This window comes from Trematomus bernacchii, unplaced genomic scaffold (genome assembly GCF_902827165.1).
Source record: "Trematomus bernacchii unplaced genomic scaffold, fTreBer1.1, whole genome shotgun sequence".
Lineage (NCBI taxonomy): Eukaryota > Metazoa > Chordata > Actinopteri > Perciformes > Nototheniidae > Trematomus > Trematomus bernacchii.
The window spans coordinates 8,599,103-8,616,283 of record NW_022987593.1 but is presented as its reverse complement, the minus strand read 5'-3'; the positions used below and the strand labels follow the sequence as shown (position 1 = coordinate 8,616,283).

The 17,181-nt window shown below is 41.3% G+C and overlaps 1 protein-coding gene across 2 annotated transcripts; it reads left to right on the top strand.

The window, feature by feature from the left end:
• The first annotated feature begins 2,231 nt into the window (after window positions 1–2,231).
• Window positions 2,232–17,089, top strand: smad1 (SMAD family member 1). 2 transcript variants are annotated; one of them, XM_034130504.1, is made up of 8 exons: window positions 2,232–2,315; window positions 5,618–5,736; window positions 9,474–10,035; window positions 12,117–12,392; window positions 12,499–12,615; window positions 14,764–14,985; window positions 15,187–15,443; window positions 16,216–17,089. In XM_034130504.1, exons 3-8 carry the CDS (start codon window positions 9,636–9,638, stop codon window positions 16,357–16,359), a joined length of 1,416 nt encoding a protein of 471 aa, XP_033986395.1. In that variant the 5' UTR covers window positions 2,232–2,315; window positions 5,618–5,736; window positions 9,474–9,635; the 3' UTR covers window positions 16,360–17,089. The 2 variants fall into 2 exon arrangements, with proteins under 2 accessions (XP_033986395.1, XP_033986396.1); XM_034130505.1 differs by lacking the exon at window positions 5,618–5,736.
• The last annotated feature ends 92 nt before the right edge of the window (window positions 17,090–17,181 follow it).

Genomic DNA, 17,181 nt, shown 5'->3' with positions numbered 1-17,181 from the left:
GTAGATGAAGATACATTTAATTCACCATGTATTTTATTGAGTCGTTTAGTATTCGACAATGCAAAATATTTTACTATGTGATTATATGTTATGCATGTTGAATAATCAGCAAAATAAAAAATGGTAACTGTATTCTCACATTAATGTAGTGGCTATTTTCACTTGAGGAAGTATAAAGGAGTTACAATTAGCACAACTTTAAACACACTTCTGCAGCGGTAACAATAATTCAAACATAATGATGTGATATAAAACAGAGCTCTAGCTTATAAACTCAGGTTTTTTTCATTTGGCCACAAATGAAATTGAATTTAGCAACAGCGGCTACTTTGGTTATGCTTTCAAACTTCATTGCTGAATTGCATGTGATTTGTATGTACGGAAAAGTACATATTGCATCGTTGTAGTGCTACCCAGTAATGACCCTTGCAGACAATTAATGATGCACGATGAATACTTTTACGTTTAGCAGACCTTCTGTAAGAACATGTTGATTATAACACTACATTCTTTAACTTTAGAGAGGTTTTGAGTGCATGATTTAAGTGAAGCATCTGAGTATTTCCTCCACCACTGGGGTGTAGTAAATATGCAGTTGACTGTTGTGAGTATTCGAGAGAATCGTTATTCTAAAAAAAAGTTTGTGTAGCCTTCTCTCTATTCCTACTCATAATCATCATCGGCGTCCACTCCCTACCTCCCCCTCCTCGCGCTGTTTCCCAGATTTATTCACGTGCAGCTCGCTCCCGCCTCACTCAGACATTCTGTCGCCAGCGCCGTGACGTCACCTACGCCAGGAGCCTCCTCCGCTCTGAACGTTTCCCTCCGCCTGTCTTCAAGATAATCTAGTCCCTCCTCACCGCTGCAACCCTGAACTTGTTTAATAAAACTCGCAACAAAAAACACTTAAACACTTATTTTGTATAATTGTCTTGTCATATAATATTTATATTATTTGACCATACATGTATAAGCACTTAAATATAACCGGGCTAAGTAACACTGTACTATTCCTGTACAAATACTCAAGTAGCCTATCTGTAGTAACGTGAAATATGTGTCAGTTTTTTTGATATTTTAGATCTCAGGCATTTTACCTGTCTTCTTTCTATAGTATTCTATTTTTATCTATAACCCCTTCAACTTTGTCAACAAAAATATTACCTGTTCAAATGATATTCTGATTTATTCTTAAATATGACCCATATTATTTCTGATGCACATATAAATTGTTTTGGCTCTTTTCTGAGGAAATGACACTTCATGTCCTCTGCTGCTGCTGCCCTGGCTAAAGGCTATTTTCATGCATTATCATGAAATATTAATGAGATGGTTTGAAGAACTGTTGGGAGTTTCACCCTTGACATTGCACAATAATCCCTCTACACACCCACCAGTAGAAAAACCTACATCAGGGCTGGACTGGTTGTATGTGTGTATTACTCTTTTGAGGTGAGAAATTGAGATTATGGCATGTGTAAACATGCTCCTGTGCTTACCCTGCTCATGGACACTTTTGTTCTCCTGACAACTTAAATAGAGCTTATCATATCACAATCAAAGCAAGAGGGGAACTGGGAGGCAGGTTTAACACCGTGCAGTTCAGAAGTTCACTACAGATAAACCACAGAGTTGCCTGCCTATCAGTTAAACTGCTGCAACAGATTACTGGCCAAGTTTGAAGAAGGAGAGCGGTTTTATGTAGTAAAAAGAGAGAAAAGGAATGAATTAGTGCTTCTTCGTGGTTCAAACAATGTCTGAAGTTGCAGTATAACTTGTGTTTTGAACATATAGTAGTTTTGTCCCATAAATCCCCATTTTAAGATTATTGTTGTTGTATTTTGTGTAGGGGAAGTTCAGAAAAAAATCATCAAATGTCCAAACTGCTATAATACATGCAGAAAAGAGCTAAATGAAACAACTTTCCCACATTTTGCATGGATGTTCTGGCAGCCTCTGAAGTAAAGAGATGCTCTTTCTTCCTTCTCTGCAACAAACACGCAACATTTTAGCACAACTTGCAACAAACAAACTCTCTCATCTGAAAAGAAGCTCTCTGGTGCTGTGAAGCTCTTAGTTTTAGGCGAGAAAAGAGCATTGTTTCTCACAGTTACATAATCACTTTCCACACAGTGAATGAAGATGTTGGATGTGTGAAAAGTAGGTCTTGTTATTGTCGGGGCTGCATCCCCGCGGCGTGATACTGGCGCTCAGCGGAGGGTGAAGCGGCTCCGCGACTGACTGACGCCAGGTCGGGCAGACCCAAGACAGGCAGAGAGAGGAGAACAGGGAGTGAGAGACCAGAGAAAGAAAAGGTACTGTACACTTTCTGATTTATTTTTCAACGTGCTAAATGAAAAGTTTCTTTATGTGTATTTCCACGTGTTGTTGTGTGCATGGCTCTGTTTGTAAGGAAGTAGACCCCAACGCTTATCAACTCAACAGTGTGTCACTTGGCAGCTTCAAACTTTTTTTTTCCTTCACATTTTTAAACCTCACTTTCAGTCTGGAGCTGCAAATGTAGCCACATTTTCATGATTATGTAAACTACTTGTTTTGGCTACGTGATAAAATGATCAAAGTTTGATTAAGAACTATAGTAATCTTGCAATAATGTAGCCTAGACTACTGTATAGTGCAGAAAATTAGTAAGTTTAAATAGGAACATTGCTGAAGTGCTGCATTTGTACACTAAAAGCACTATACGTTGGGGTTAAACTACTCTAAAGCAGGTATTAGTAGAATCACCAGTTAATGTACATGCACACTGTTGTACACTGTTGTACACAGTGATTATCCATGAGTAAATACAGATAAAACTGCAGTTATTAGACACATGGCATGGGCCTATTTGGTTTATTAACCTACAGGATGTGCCATATAATGAATTGCATGGTCTATGAAATGTCAGAACATTTGAAAGATTACCAATTCCAATGATATGAAGGCAAAGCCACACATGTATAGGAGCAAGAAGTGGACTATATAGCATTATCTTCTTGACAAATTACTTCAATTATTAAATAATTTCCTTTATTTCTATACTATATGGTGGTATAAGGATTTTTGGCTTTTTAAACTACAATATGTGAATGATCTGTGTTCACTTTGCGACACTTGTTTACTGATGATATATTAATGAAAAAGGAAGAATGCAATTGGCCTATATTGCATTTCTTTGTACACAAATCACTCATGATACCCTTTTGCATCTTGCTATTTAAAAATAGTGTTTATCATTTAACTCTCTTTTGGCTGCTGCAGACTTGCTGAGGCAATTTGATTTTATGCACTGGTGTGCAGCACAGGACATGTGTCTGGTTTTAGGTATGTCAATATAGTTATGAATCTGTGTAAGTGTGTATGTGCAAAGGAAAGGGGGAAAGGAGGGGGAGAGAGAGAGAGAGAGACCTACAGCAGCTAAGGCTAGATCTCCTGACATTATTGAAGATGACATATCAGATTACCCAAAGGACAGGAATTTGTCCTTGTCCGTGATTTACTTCCAATTGTTTTATCATTCCTGCATTCTCAGGGTATGCAGCTTTGAATTTGGTTTGAAAATCAAACAAATGGTGTTTTTATAGGATTAAGATGACATGGTTAGTCTTCTTTAATAAAAGGTCATTGAGAGATGTGATTGTCACATGATTCTATCTGCTTAATATTCTTCTTTATACATACAAATCATACCATCATATCTACCTCAATATACCCGTCTATCTATCTATCTATCTATATCTATCTATCTATCCATAGCAAAGGCAAAAAAAACCTACTCAACAACAAGGTGTAAATATAGGTTAGCAGCATTCCTGTATCCAGAGAGTCAGTCACAACAGTAGTGAGTGAACGAAGTTAAACCCTCTTGAGTGTCTGCACGGCCGGACAGCATAGCCTGCCATGTGTCGGGGTGAGGTGTCCACCCTAACACAACACTAACCCAACACTGAGTGCCATGCATGGTTGAGATAGCTGCTTGAAACCCCATGTGTTTGCTAGTTATGTCTGCAGTCGTGTGTGGGACGGACTGGTTCGTCTGGGACATAAAAAGTCTCATCCCACATCAGACAGAACAATACTGACCACAGTTTTGGTGTCAGAAGTTTTTTTTTTTTTAGTTTTACTACAGTAGAAGTGTTTGCTAGACTTCTGTCACTTGTTCTAGTGTAATCTTTAGGTCAGGTCAGAGGTGTGTATGTGTTGGTGTTTGTGAGGAGAAGTGACCCCAGTGAGTTTAAAGAGCCCCCAGGTCAATGCCATGTCTAGTCACTAAAGGCAACACCTCCCATGGTTATTTCAAGCTTTCTCTGCAACAGTTTTTAAAAGACATGGGGCTGTGGTAAATTAGTATCTACTACGTCAGGCTATTTAGTCTCTATGCTTTTTCAAACCAATGTAAATAGTAATAGTTGTGGTCAGGATGAGATGAATGATCAGCCAATATTATTTAGTCCCAAATACTGTACATTTGTACCTTACATTGACCAATAAATAGCAAGACATGTCAGTATAGAAACTCAAAATGACCTGGGACATTGAAAGTTTGTCTGCTAAAGAGCTTGAACAGATTTGCATAAAATGTATTTTTCAACCGTAAAATGTCCAATTCATATTCTGGTCCACAACTCAAACAATGTGAGGGATCTTATAACAAGAAAGAATAACATAGTTTTGTAAATTTGCTTTCATTGGGATGCAACTAGCAACTATATTCACTATCAATGAATCTGCCAATAACTTCTCTGATGAGAAATGTACTCAACAATGTCTTCACATTAGGTCTGAATAACAGTCCAAACCCCAAATATTTTACATTTACAAATATCTAAAACAGATTTTTTCAATGTTTGGCATCAAGTGATATTGAACTTTGCAACAGCTGCACCTCTGGAGATGCTTTCAGACGTCATTGCGGCATGGCTATGATTTGTATTTGTGTAAAAGCATATATTGCATCTCTTAACTCAGTAATGACCCTTGAATACACTTAATGGAGAAGTGCTGGGTTAAGAGACCAGATACACGAGGGTCTTCGTCTCTCTCCCTCTAGAAAACAATCACTCTGTCTTATGTCTCTGGCTCTGCCGTCACTCTCACTTTCTTCCACTCTTTCTCTTTCTGAATCATTCCCCCTCCTTTTCCTCTCTCTCCCTTTATCTTCCACTCTCTCTTCCTGCACTCCTCTGTTTATAGCCAGTGACTCCATTGAGCGGGGGCTAATGGAGGCCCCATCCAGGACCCTGCTGATAAATAATGTAGCTTCTTTATAATGCTCCGTCCCTGGGGAGGGTCCGGAGAGCATCATTACTGCCTCCTCATCCTACACAGCCCAGGCCTAAATTGATTAACAGACACTGAAGCAGTGCAAAATGATCCATGGTGCTGGTGTAGTGGCGAACAGCTCGCACCAGGTGGGTCAAAGCCCCCGACTGACAGTGTCGCATGATCCCACTCTGTGCTCCCATTAGCCCTGGATCTCTGTCCGCTGGGCTAACAGGGCCATAACGAGCTACCGCTAACACAATAGAGAGAGCATTGCCTGGACTTAGCTGCAGGGAATGTCAGAGTGGTTTTTATGGAGCTGTTGTGTAAATGTGGTGTGTGTGTGTTTCAGCTTTTATAGGGAGGAGAGCAGCAGCCAAGGCCACTGCAGGCATCTGTGGGACTCTTCATTGACTCAGTAAGACATGGTGATTAGCCTCAAAGGTTGATGACTACATACAGTTGTTTAATGTAAGTAATACAAGTAAAAAAATGCCTCGCCGTTAATGATGTTAGTTTTCTATCACTCTGAAACTTCCTCTTTTTTTCTGTTTAATTGTTAATTTAATACATGTGTGCTTTGGGCAGACAAAAACAAGCAATTGATTTTTGCAACCTTGGGCAAATCATTAAACTGGAAAAAAAAAAGACTATAACAAATTATATTTAGTTGCAGATTATGAGATAATTGTTAGAAGCAATTTAAACCGCTCACCATATCAAAGATTTTTTAAGGGGTTCAAACAGGTCCAATGTTTTTAGGTGGAGAACAACCAAACCAATCAGATATTTGTTGGTGGGATTTAGTTTAATCTCTCAGGGGAAAAACTACATGAATGAAAAACTGTGTCAGAAATGGCAACAAGAATCAAAAGATCAATGCAACGGTACATGTTGTTTTTAGTCATTTTAAAGAAATAACTACTTTCATATCAGCCTTGTTCTTTGAACTGGAATGCAAACCAATATCAAACAACATGAACACAATCAGGATGCCAAACTAAATAGCAATTTAGTATGATAATAAGCAAATTATGATCAGCTGAGGCTGCAACTTGTTATTGAAAACGATTCAAGCTGACAAAATTAGGCCTCTGACTTTTAATTTGCATTTGGATTGGATCCAGGCAGATTTTATTGTATTCAGATGTACTGTAATCTAAATGTGCAGACCAGGGGCATAACGACCTACCTAAATTCTATGTACAATTTTTAATAGAGTAGTTCTGAAAGTTGTTTAATAAAAAGCCTGTTTATGTCATGCAAACATCCTAGTCTATACATAAGTATAGTAGGAACAGGGAGGCGCCTTTATATTTTTGACTGACTCACTGGCAACTCTAAACTAGCATTGTCCAAAGAACCAACACAAAGCCATATCAGACCCTTCAAATAAGCATGTGGTCAGGCCAGCATTCAGATATTTCTCTCTGTCAGGGTTGGAAATATCTAAGAGATATCGTCTCCAGCTGCAGCAGAATGACAACAGGAAAGCCTGCTCCAGATGCTTGAAACGTCTTGCATCTGAAATTGATTAAAAGTCGTCTTCCCGCAACTAGTGCTGAACTTGTGCCGATAGTGCTGGATGTTACTGAGAGGCCATCAAAGCTCTGCGGCTGGAAGTGGATCAAAAAGACTCACTGTGTGTCTGGATGGTGACCGTGGTACAGAGATGATGTTGCATTTATTCTCTTCTGAACTTTGTGATGTATTGTTGTGCTCAACACTCAGAGTTCAAGTCTGTTTTTTGCTTTGCGTGAGGATGTGTTGAGTCAGTTCTGCGTCAGACTAGGTCACAAAGTACTATCAGCTTTTGAACATTTTGAAAATATTTAATGATATTATACATAAAATAATAAACGCGGAACAAGGGGAGAGCAGAGACCATAGTCCTGACATTTGAGATGTTCTTGGGTATTTAACCCCAAAACTTTATTAGCACCTTCAGTAATGTGTCTGGGTGAATATAATACTTACAAACATTTTGAACAAATATTCAGTTGACAGGACAATCAACCTTGTTTGATAATTTAAGTTTTCAAGATAAGATGTTAATATTTGATGTTTCAAATATCAGGGTTTTAAAACGTCAACGACAACTTTTAACTTGTAGAAAAACCTGTTTCTGTTCTTTAAAGTAAGGCATCTAAATAGTCGTTAATTGGTCATGAAATACAAAAATATTACAATGGATTACGTGCCCTGACAACAAGAATTGTTTGAGGTTTTTTTTAAGTTCGTAGTAATATTTCTGCAATAGAGCTATTTTAATGACCAAACAGGCGGGAACAGAGGCAACACCCATAACATTTCTGACCCATCCTCCTCCAGTTGTAACAATCAGGAAACTGGTGAGAGAGAGCGAGAAAGGAAGATCAAAAGTCAGGGGTGGTGAGTTTGGGAAACTGCCTTTTTCTCTCCCACCCTGCACCTGTGGAAAAACCTGCTGCTCTCAGCAAGAGGAAGTGATGTCACTGCAGTGTGAGCGATGACAGATATAAAACAGAATGATACAGCCTGTTTCCTGTCTCTATGATGGTGGAGAGTTGTTCTTTTTGGATGCTAGCAATTCATGATATCATAGTGAAAATAATTTCAGTGTGGAGATAATGTTGTCCCTTGATCTCACACACACACAAACGCACACACTCCAGTTTCCTCTCCCTTGTATGTAAGTAGTAGCGTAACTTATGATTAGCCAGTGTGATTCTAAAGCTAAGCTAAGTATAGGTACAACTTGCTGCTTTCCCGTCAGTGGGGTTGGCAATAGTAAGAGCACAACACACACTACACACAAACACACCCACGTTGTAAACAGCACCTGTTCTCATCAAACTACCCTCCCCGTTGGTCGGCATGATGTAGCCTACACATGCAGTAGCTGACAAAGATAGAAATCGCTATTCATCCCATAATCTGAAGGGCCAAGAATAACTACAGGGCAGTCTTAATGATGTATTTGTTCCTGCGTGTAGGAAATCCAATATACTGCAGGCTTTACTGTCAGGGAGTGATGCATCCCCACCCGTGAGTCAGTGCGGATAAAAGGTGGAGGATTTCTGACAAGCTCTTTATTTGATTCTAGGAGTGCATCTGAGCATTTGTGCAAAGCCAAACCTCAACCATAACTATGTTTCTATCTTCCCTAATTGTATTTAGAAAGAGTACTTGAAAAGAACTGGGAGAGCTTCTGTTTTCCCATTTAAAAGCTTGAATGCGCGTTATGTCCTGGCTACAAAATTGCTCCTGTGGGACCCGGGTGAATGGGCACATTTATCCTGGGGTCCACGTGCACTTCCTTTTTATTGTCCTGCACATTGCCAGATTCCTGCCCAGTGTTTGTGGGTTGGTGGCGTTCAAGCTTTGTAGGACATTTTTCTCAGCAGGCGACTCATTGGAAGTTTACCTCTGAAAGTATGGATACAAATATCGCATAAATAACCAAATTAAAGACAGCAACTAGGGCTTTTGAAATGTGTGGGTAATATTTTAACTGAGTATCCGACGTTGCCTCACACTGATAACTCCTTTAAGATGATTGACTAAATATGATTTGTACTCTAAAAGGAAAATTGAATAATTCATTATCAGCATTATTACCATTACTTGCCGCTGATGCTGAAGCTGAAATAGTAAATCAATGCTAAACAAATTATTCGGCTGCCATACTGTATAGTTACTGTATAAAATACATGTTGAAGAAAAACCGCGTGGCAGATTGAACCTACATTTAACAGTGTACATGTCTGCAAAGTGACTTAGGGGTTAAACCTGCGGGCTAAATTCCTACAGGTTGTGTATGCTACATATGAAGTCATTTACAGTAAATTACATTAGAGAGCGGTGGTAATGTGACAAGCCATACGCACAGGAAGCTATCCGGAGAATGCCTGATTGGGGCGGACGTTCACGGGAGGCTGTCCGTCATGACTCCTCTGCCAGTTTCCCAGAAGCCATGATGGACTGGGCCATTACGGCTATAATGGTGACATGATCTCCTTATGAAGTGTTGTCCAGGCAGTCTTCTGGTGAGCCGTCAGTGCTGCTCAGGGGGCAAAATGGGGAGAGGTTTATATTCACCAGGTTGCTACAACTTTGTAAGAGAAAGGACACAGTTAGCAGGACTGATCTGCAGACATGTGTTTGAAATCTCTGAAAGAAAGGACATTTTACTCATAAATGCTAACCAAACTCTCCTTTTCTTACAGTAAGTGACTATCAAGAGGATCTGATCCTACATCTTGGAATCTGAGGATTACCTGAAACTCCAAAAGGACGATATTTTCATCCTCTAATACTGGACTTTCCCCAACCGCTGCTCACATTTTTTTTGGGCAGAAAGGAGAGGGGAGGAGGACGGCTCGTCCATCATGAACGTCACCTCGCTCTTCTCCTTCACCAGCCCGGCGGTCAAACGGCTGCTGGGTTGGAAGCAGGGAGACGAGGAAGAGAAATGGGCGGAAAAGGCCGTGGATGCTCTGGTTAAGAAACTGAAAAAGAAGAAGGGAGCCATGGAGGAGCTGGAGAGGGCTCTCAGCTGCCCGGGTCAGGTCAGTAACTGTGTGACCATCCCCCGCTCTCTGGACGGGCGGCTGCAGGTGTCCCACAGGAAAGGTCTGCCGCACGTCATTTACTGTCGGGTGTGGCGCTGGCCCGACCTGCAGTCCCACCACGAGCTGAAGGCCCTGGAGTGCTGCGAGTTCCCCTTCGGCGCCAAACAGAAGGATGTGTGTATCAACCCCTACCACTACAAACGAGTGGACAGTCCAGGTGAGTGATAAGGACCGGAAATTATTTTTTTATGGATGCACTGCGACTATCAGGACCAATACTGACCTTATTAAGTGAATAAGTATTGTTGGGGCTGATACACATTGTCAGCTGTATTATAAAACAACAATTAGTTATATTAATTCAGTCACCGCAATCCTTTTATAAGGTGGAATGAGAATGACTCAGATTTTAATTTAGTGGATTGGTAGAAAAAAATATTGAGGATAGACCCAGAGAATAAAAATAAACTTGATAGAAATTATTTCTAAATTGTTGTTAAGAAATCTGGCCTAGTGGTTACCGCACCCCATTGACTGTGATCACAACATCCCCATTTTTACGTTTCCTAAAAAGAGGGCAAAACATTTTATTTAATAGAATTTCAGGAACTTCTTTAGCAGTTTTCTAAATTTGTAAATGATTACTCCTACCTAGAACTTCGTCTGCTTTCATTTTCTTGAAATTACTTATGCAGATCTATGTTCTTACTGCCTCTCTTATCATTTTTTCAAAAAGGTTTTTTATCTGGTCAAAATGACAAGAGAACACACCACCCTCCTTTGATTTACCAGACTGTAAGACTGACTGCAGAATTTTCGCCTCATTAAGAGATCATAACAAATCAAAGATTAAGAGATTTAAAAACTATCAAATGGGTTAAAATAATAAAATACCTAAAAAGGCTTTATTTAACTACCTATGTTGGGAAGGATTTTTAGAAACAGTCCAGATACTTGGGGCCTTCACTGCAAAGGTAGTGTAGAACCAAGACAAATCAAACAGTATTTGGCCTCTTAGTAAACTAATAAGGGTCAGCTGACAAGATAGAAACAGCTGTGTGCAGGGTGCTAAGTGTGTTAGGGGCCAAGTGTGTGTGTTCGTTCATGTGTGTGTGCAGCAGGAATTTCCATCTGGGGGAGAATGAGGGCTTTGTTTTGGGCTCTGTGCTGTTCGCCTTTTTGTAATAGTTATGCACACATGGAGAGACACACACTCACACACACACACACACACACACACACACACACACACACACACACACACTCTTGCTCGCGGGTTACAAAAAACAGGATACACACGTGAACACACACACACATGACTACACACAGTTTCTCTGAGGATAGCTGGAACAGGAAGCCTCTCACTCACACACAATTGCAGGAAAGAGTTGCACACTTTTTGTTTTAGCAGCGGGTGTAGGACGGAGGGCTAAGGTGATTAAACCCCACAGCACCTGTCTGTCCACACCCTCCCCCCCCCCCTCTCTCCCCTAACAACACCCGTCTACACACACATCCTGTCAATCTCCCTTCACTATTCCACCAAACACCTGCTTCACATATAACCTTTGATATAAACTGCTACATTGATGCATTGGCGCGCTGCAGCACACATGGGCTACCTGCAGAATTACTGACAGCAGCGTGGGCCCGTCTAATATTTCAGCACCAGCTTTATTTATCTGCACAGGTATTTATAGACACAAGTGGAGCATATCTCTGTGGATTGTATGTACTGCACCTGAATAGCCCTCACATCAGCCAGGATAGTTTCGCCAAGTGATGAATTACTCAAGAATGGCTAGACTCAAAATGTCTTTTCAGAGCAGAAACCTGAGAGTCTGGTCCAAATACTGCTGGCAAACACCAAAAGGCTGGAAGCTGACATTTCGAAAAATGCAGGGACATCTGCAACAAGAATGTAGACATAAAGAGAGTGCCAGAACAATATTTCATTATTATGTTGGAGTTAAATAACTTTCTTTTTCAGTTTGTGTGAATAGATTTCACATGTCTGAGACGCAAGCCTAAGGTCAAACTATACATACAGACTTACACTACAAAGTTATTTTTTATGGATTTTATGGTAATCTTGGGTTATTTTTATAGTGTTAATCTATGAATCAACTAAAATAATTAAGGTGGATAAACTAAAGGGTTAGGGTTAGGGTTATAGTAAATGTGCCCTATGGACTCAGTGGACTTCTCTGTAAGCTTCAAAAAAGAATGGTCACTGGTAGAAGAACTGCCGATGCATCAAAGCACTTCCTGTTTTAACCGTTGTTATGTCTTCCTCAGTGCTGCCCCCTGTGTTGGTACCGAGGAACAGCGAGTTCAACGCCAAGCATACAATGCTGCCTCGCTTCCGCAACCCTCTACAACAGAATGAGCCGCACATGCCGCAGAATGCCACCTTCCCAGAATCCTTTACTCAGGTCAACCCAATGCCCGCCACTTTTCCCACCTCGCCGGTAAACAGCTACCCGAGCTCGCCAGGAAGCGGCAGCAGCAGCAGCGCCACCTTCCCTCATTCGCCATCCAGCACGGACCCCGGCAGTCCCTTCCAGATGCCAGGTGAGATCCACAGTGAGAATGTCTTCAACTTGAATTTGTTTTCCTCCGTACTGAACAACAACAACTCACTTCCCTGCTCTTTGTGTTTTCCGCCTTCCTGATGCAGACACCCCTCCTCCTGCCTACATGCCCCCAGAGGAGCAGATGACGCAGGATATCCCCCAGCCGATGGACACCACCCTCCTGGCTCCAACATTGCCCATAGAGAGTAACAACCGGCCAGGTAACCATAGCAATTACTACATTATATCAAACAAGCACACATCTAACCTTGAATTCCCGCTGATATCCTCCACATAAAGCTGTCTGCACCTGCTCGCCTTGATCTGCAGGTGCATGGATTTCTGGGAAGTCTTGTTGTTTTTAAAGTTGTTTTATTTTTCCTGTGGTCAACCTCCAGATTAAAAAAAACAAAAGCCTCAGCTGAGTTGGTCGGCCATATCCTGTCTGATAAGATCTGTGTGTGGAGAGGATCTGCCAGTTTACAGCGAGCCTCTGTCTGTGGGTGCGAGCTCAAAGCCTCAGCAAATGAAGCCTGGCCTCAGAGCAGTTTTATGAGGTCTTTAAAAGCTTATAGTGTGTCTTCTCTGCTGGTGGTAATGACTTGAAACTCGTTAACGATAAGATCACTAATTACCCCCATCTTCAGATCTGAAATGTGGTGCGATAATTGCTGCTATCTCCATTCTGTGGTTTTGGTTTTATTGTACTAGAGACACATCTGAACCTGGCATTCATGAATACGTAATGACTGTACAGTATAATGGACATGTTTTGACTCCACAGCTTTGTGATTGAAAGGGTAATTCCATTCGTTTTGTACTGATAACGTTTTTTTGCCCCAATGTCAGTCATTCAAAGCGGTTCCTAACGTTTTTATTTTGTATTTAAACCCTCTGTAGTAGTAGTTGTTCTTGGAGAGTTGACAGTAGCTGCACTTGTAGTGTTGCTGAGCATGAAGGTCTCACAAGTACAGATAACCTGTGTGACTGTGAATTTGAGATAAAACAAAGGGTCAGATTGAGCTCAATAAAGCCGATACCCATCAGTACAAAAATCCTCCATCAGCCCGATACAGCTCTTTGAGATTAAAATAAACCCCTACATCAGATAAGAAGACGAACACATTCCATTGTAGTCTTACTTTTCAGTTTACAGACTGACTTCCTTGTACAACTCTTACCTAATACATAATATAGTTCATGTTATCTGAGGTAACATTAGGAAAAGTAGATAATTAGTCACATATCAGATTATTTGGATCAGTGGCTCCCAGGCTTTTTTGCTTGTAACTCCTTCATACAAAGCAATGTCAACTTGCGTCCCCTTATAACAACAGGCATATCTCATGAGTTGTAAGCAGTGCCATCAAAGAAGGATTTTCTCTTCTCCAAATTATTTCTAGAGCATGAACTTATTGCAGGCTGGTATAAATTGGCTTGTATAAAACATGTCTGACTGTTGTACTTGTTCCTGTCACACCTGACACACCTACTTCGGGGCGAAATGTTCTTTCACAGCCAATTAAAAAACGAACATCAAAACTTTAAAAAACAAAATGTTTCTTCCGTGGTTACATTTTGTCCGCACTAACACACCATGCAGGTGTTTGCAGTTAAATTATTCTCACCTCATGTTGGAATAGCAGCTGGACTTTGGTCTGAACTCTAGTTTCCCACACCTGACCATCAAAATATTTGTGCTTTTTTATGATAATGCACTCAGGGCCCAAACATTCTGCCCACACATGGAGATAGCAGCAGCAGCAGCAGCAGCGGGAAAGAGCTGTTGAAATGTTTGCTGAAGTGGGAGTTTGGGGAGTTTTTTTATTCTTTTGCACAAGCTGCATCCTGTACAGCGGAGAGGGTTTCTATTGTAGGCCAGCTCCGGGAAAGGGACAGACAAAACACACCTGCTAGCCAGTGCCACGCTACAGGGGAGGTTTGGGAGAAGTATGTGCTTAGATAAACATGATTTATTCTTCTCTCTCAGATAGGGAGGGGCCAGCTGGCACTGGCTCAGAGAGCATGGCCAGGCACCTTCTATTGACAGTTTTTCTGCTCAATAAAGCTGGCACACAGACAGTGGGCATTTAGGATGCGTCCACATTGATTTTGGTCAGCATAAATGTACTCAAATGTAGCCGGTGGGTCCTATATGTTTATTCAAATCATTATTATGGGCTTTGGGGGATAATTTGCATGAAATAATTGTGCAGATGAGTAAGATTTATAGCTGGCATCAGTGGCTCCTGGCATCCGGAGTCTGCTCAGAGGAATCTTAAATGTGCATATAATGTGTCTGGGTCCATCTCTGTGTGTACAGTGTACTCAGCTCAGTCCTGTGACCTGTTAATGTGTTTCCTGCGCAGATGTGCAGCCGGTGGCCTACGAGGAGCCCAAGCACTGGTGCTCTATTGTTTACTACGAGCTCAACAATCGTGTCGGAGAGGCCTTCCAGGCGTCCTCCACCAGCGTGCTCGTAGATGGCTTCACAGATCCCTCCAACAACCGCAACCGCTTCTGCCTCGGCCTGCTCTCAAACGTCAACCGTAACTCCACCATCGAGAACACCCGGCGGCACATCGGCAAAGGTGCAGTACGGACACAACCATTTAGCGGATGACTGTCAGCAGCCAAGGCTAAATCAATTCACTTTATCAATAGGAACAATAACAACAGATTGAGTCAACATGTGTGTGTGTATTGATTGTAAATGGCCACACTGATGTTTGGGGGCCTTTGTTTTTTGCTGATGAAAGTGACCAACACTAATTCTCCTTGTTTCCTCTCAGGTGTCCATCTGTATTATGTCGGAGGGGAGGTGTACGCAGAGTGTCTGAGTGACAGCAGTATCTTCGTCCAGAGTCGTAACTGTAACTATCACCACGGCTTCCATCCCACAACCGTGTGTAAGATTCCCAGCGGCTGCAGCCTGAAAATCTTCAACAACCAGGAGTTTGCTGAGCTGCTGGCCCAATCCGTCAACCACGGCTTCGAGGCCGTCTACGAGCTCACCAAGATGTGTACCATCCGCATGAGCTTCGTTAAGGTAGGCTTTTTTAATTAAAAATATTACATTTGTTGACTGGGTGATGTTAATCTTTACCTCCCTGTATTTAAAAAAACGATTTGATCCAACTAAAAAAAAGAAGAAATATGGGAAAATATAAACATGTTTTTTGACTATCAAATATAACTTAATTTGGAATCAAAAAATCACCAACACTTTTTTTCTAGTATTATATTTTTGATGCACAATGTACTTGCTGTACTTCCTATTAATTTATGCACCCCAAATGTGCTGGTTGTAAGTTGACGCCTTTCTCTGCAAAGTGCAATTAACAGTATCTTCTGGCAGCAACAACTTTTGGATGTTTGGTGACATTATATAAGGCTAAAACTGTTTAAAAAACAGTTTTCTCCATTTTTAGAGGTCTACGTTTATCCTCAGTAAAATAATCTGTAAAATGAATACATTCAGATACTGTAAAACTCTTTTCCTGAATTTGCTACAAATATCTAGCAGTGGAAATCTTGATAGAAAATTCAATCTTTATATGGACTCAAGCAGAGCTCAACATTAAGACTCCACAGTAGTAGGGTCTCTCTGGTAGCTCACCTGTAGAGCAGATGCTCCATGTACTAAGGCTGAGTCCTGACCACGGCCCTTTGCAACATGTCCTCCCCTTTCTCTCCCAGTTTCCTGTCCATCCGGGAGAAAATAAAAAAAATAAAAACTTAAACAAGACGTATACAAGTACAGCAGGATGTAACAATATCCTGTGGCATAATTCAAAATGTTTTGTCTTTATGTGTTCCAGGGCTGGGGAGCAGAGTACCACCGTCAGGATGTGACCAGCACACCCTGCTGGATTGAGATTCACCTGCACGGCCCCCTGCAGTGGTTGGATAAGGTGCTAACCCAGATGGGCTCCCCCCACAACCCCATATCCTCCGTCTCCTAGGCTTCGCTGTCCTCAGCCTCGTGGCTGTCCATACCCCAGCATTTTAGTCTAAGTAGCAAGAATAGCTTCCCAGATTGGCTTGTGGTTTAGCAAGTCTGCCTTTTCCCATAACTGATGGAGGTTTTGACTGAAACACAAGCTGATCTGGGACCAGTGGGGCTGGGCGTTTTTGTTAAATGGGTCGGTTTGTTCTCTACTTGAAGGATGTCTGAATTGGGCACATTTACAGTCTGGGAGAGGCGTAAGCAAAGTGAGCGTGATGCAACTGGAAGATACTTGATCTTTGTGACCAACTGTAATAATTAGACCATCACACTCATCATGACGCAAGTATCCTCCCTGATCTTGCTCCAACAATGTCTCTTATTCATTGTTCTATTATTCTGACTCATTGCTAGTTTTCATCTAAATATTCCCTCTGAAATCAAGATAAATGTGTAGTTACAATAATAATGGGACATTCCAGGTCACCAAATTGCAGCTGGCGGATGTTTACTGCCCGACTGCAACGAGGTTGACATGAAATGTACTTACAACATGTAAAATGTTAGCAGGGAGTTGGAGGTTGTAAGTATGACTGAACATTTTTAATCATCTCCAGATACTTAAAGGAGAGGTGTCATGCTTTTCCGGTTATTACCCGTCCCCTTGTGTGTTATGAAGGTTTTTATGCATGTAAACGGTCTACAGAGTCACAAACCCTCAAAGTACACCCTGTAGCGAGAAAAACTCTAACACAGAAAATACCTCCCCAAAACGCCTCGTTGGAGATACGTCATTGTCCATTTGATTCTTCCGGGTACGGCATGATGTAATGCCGTA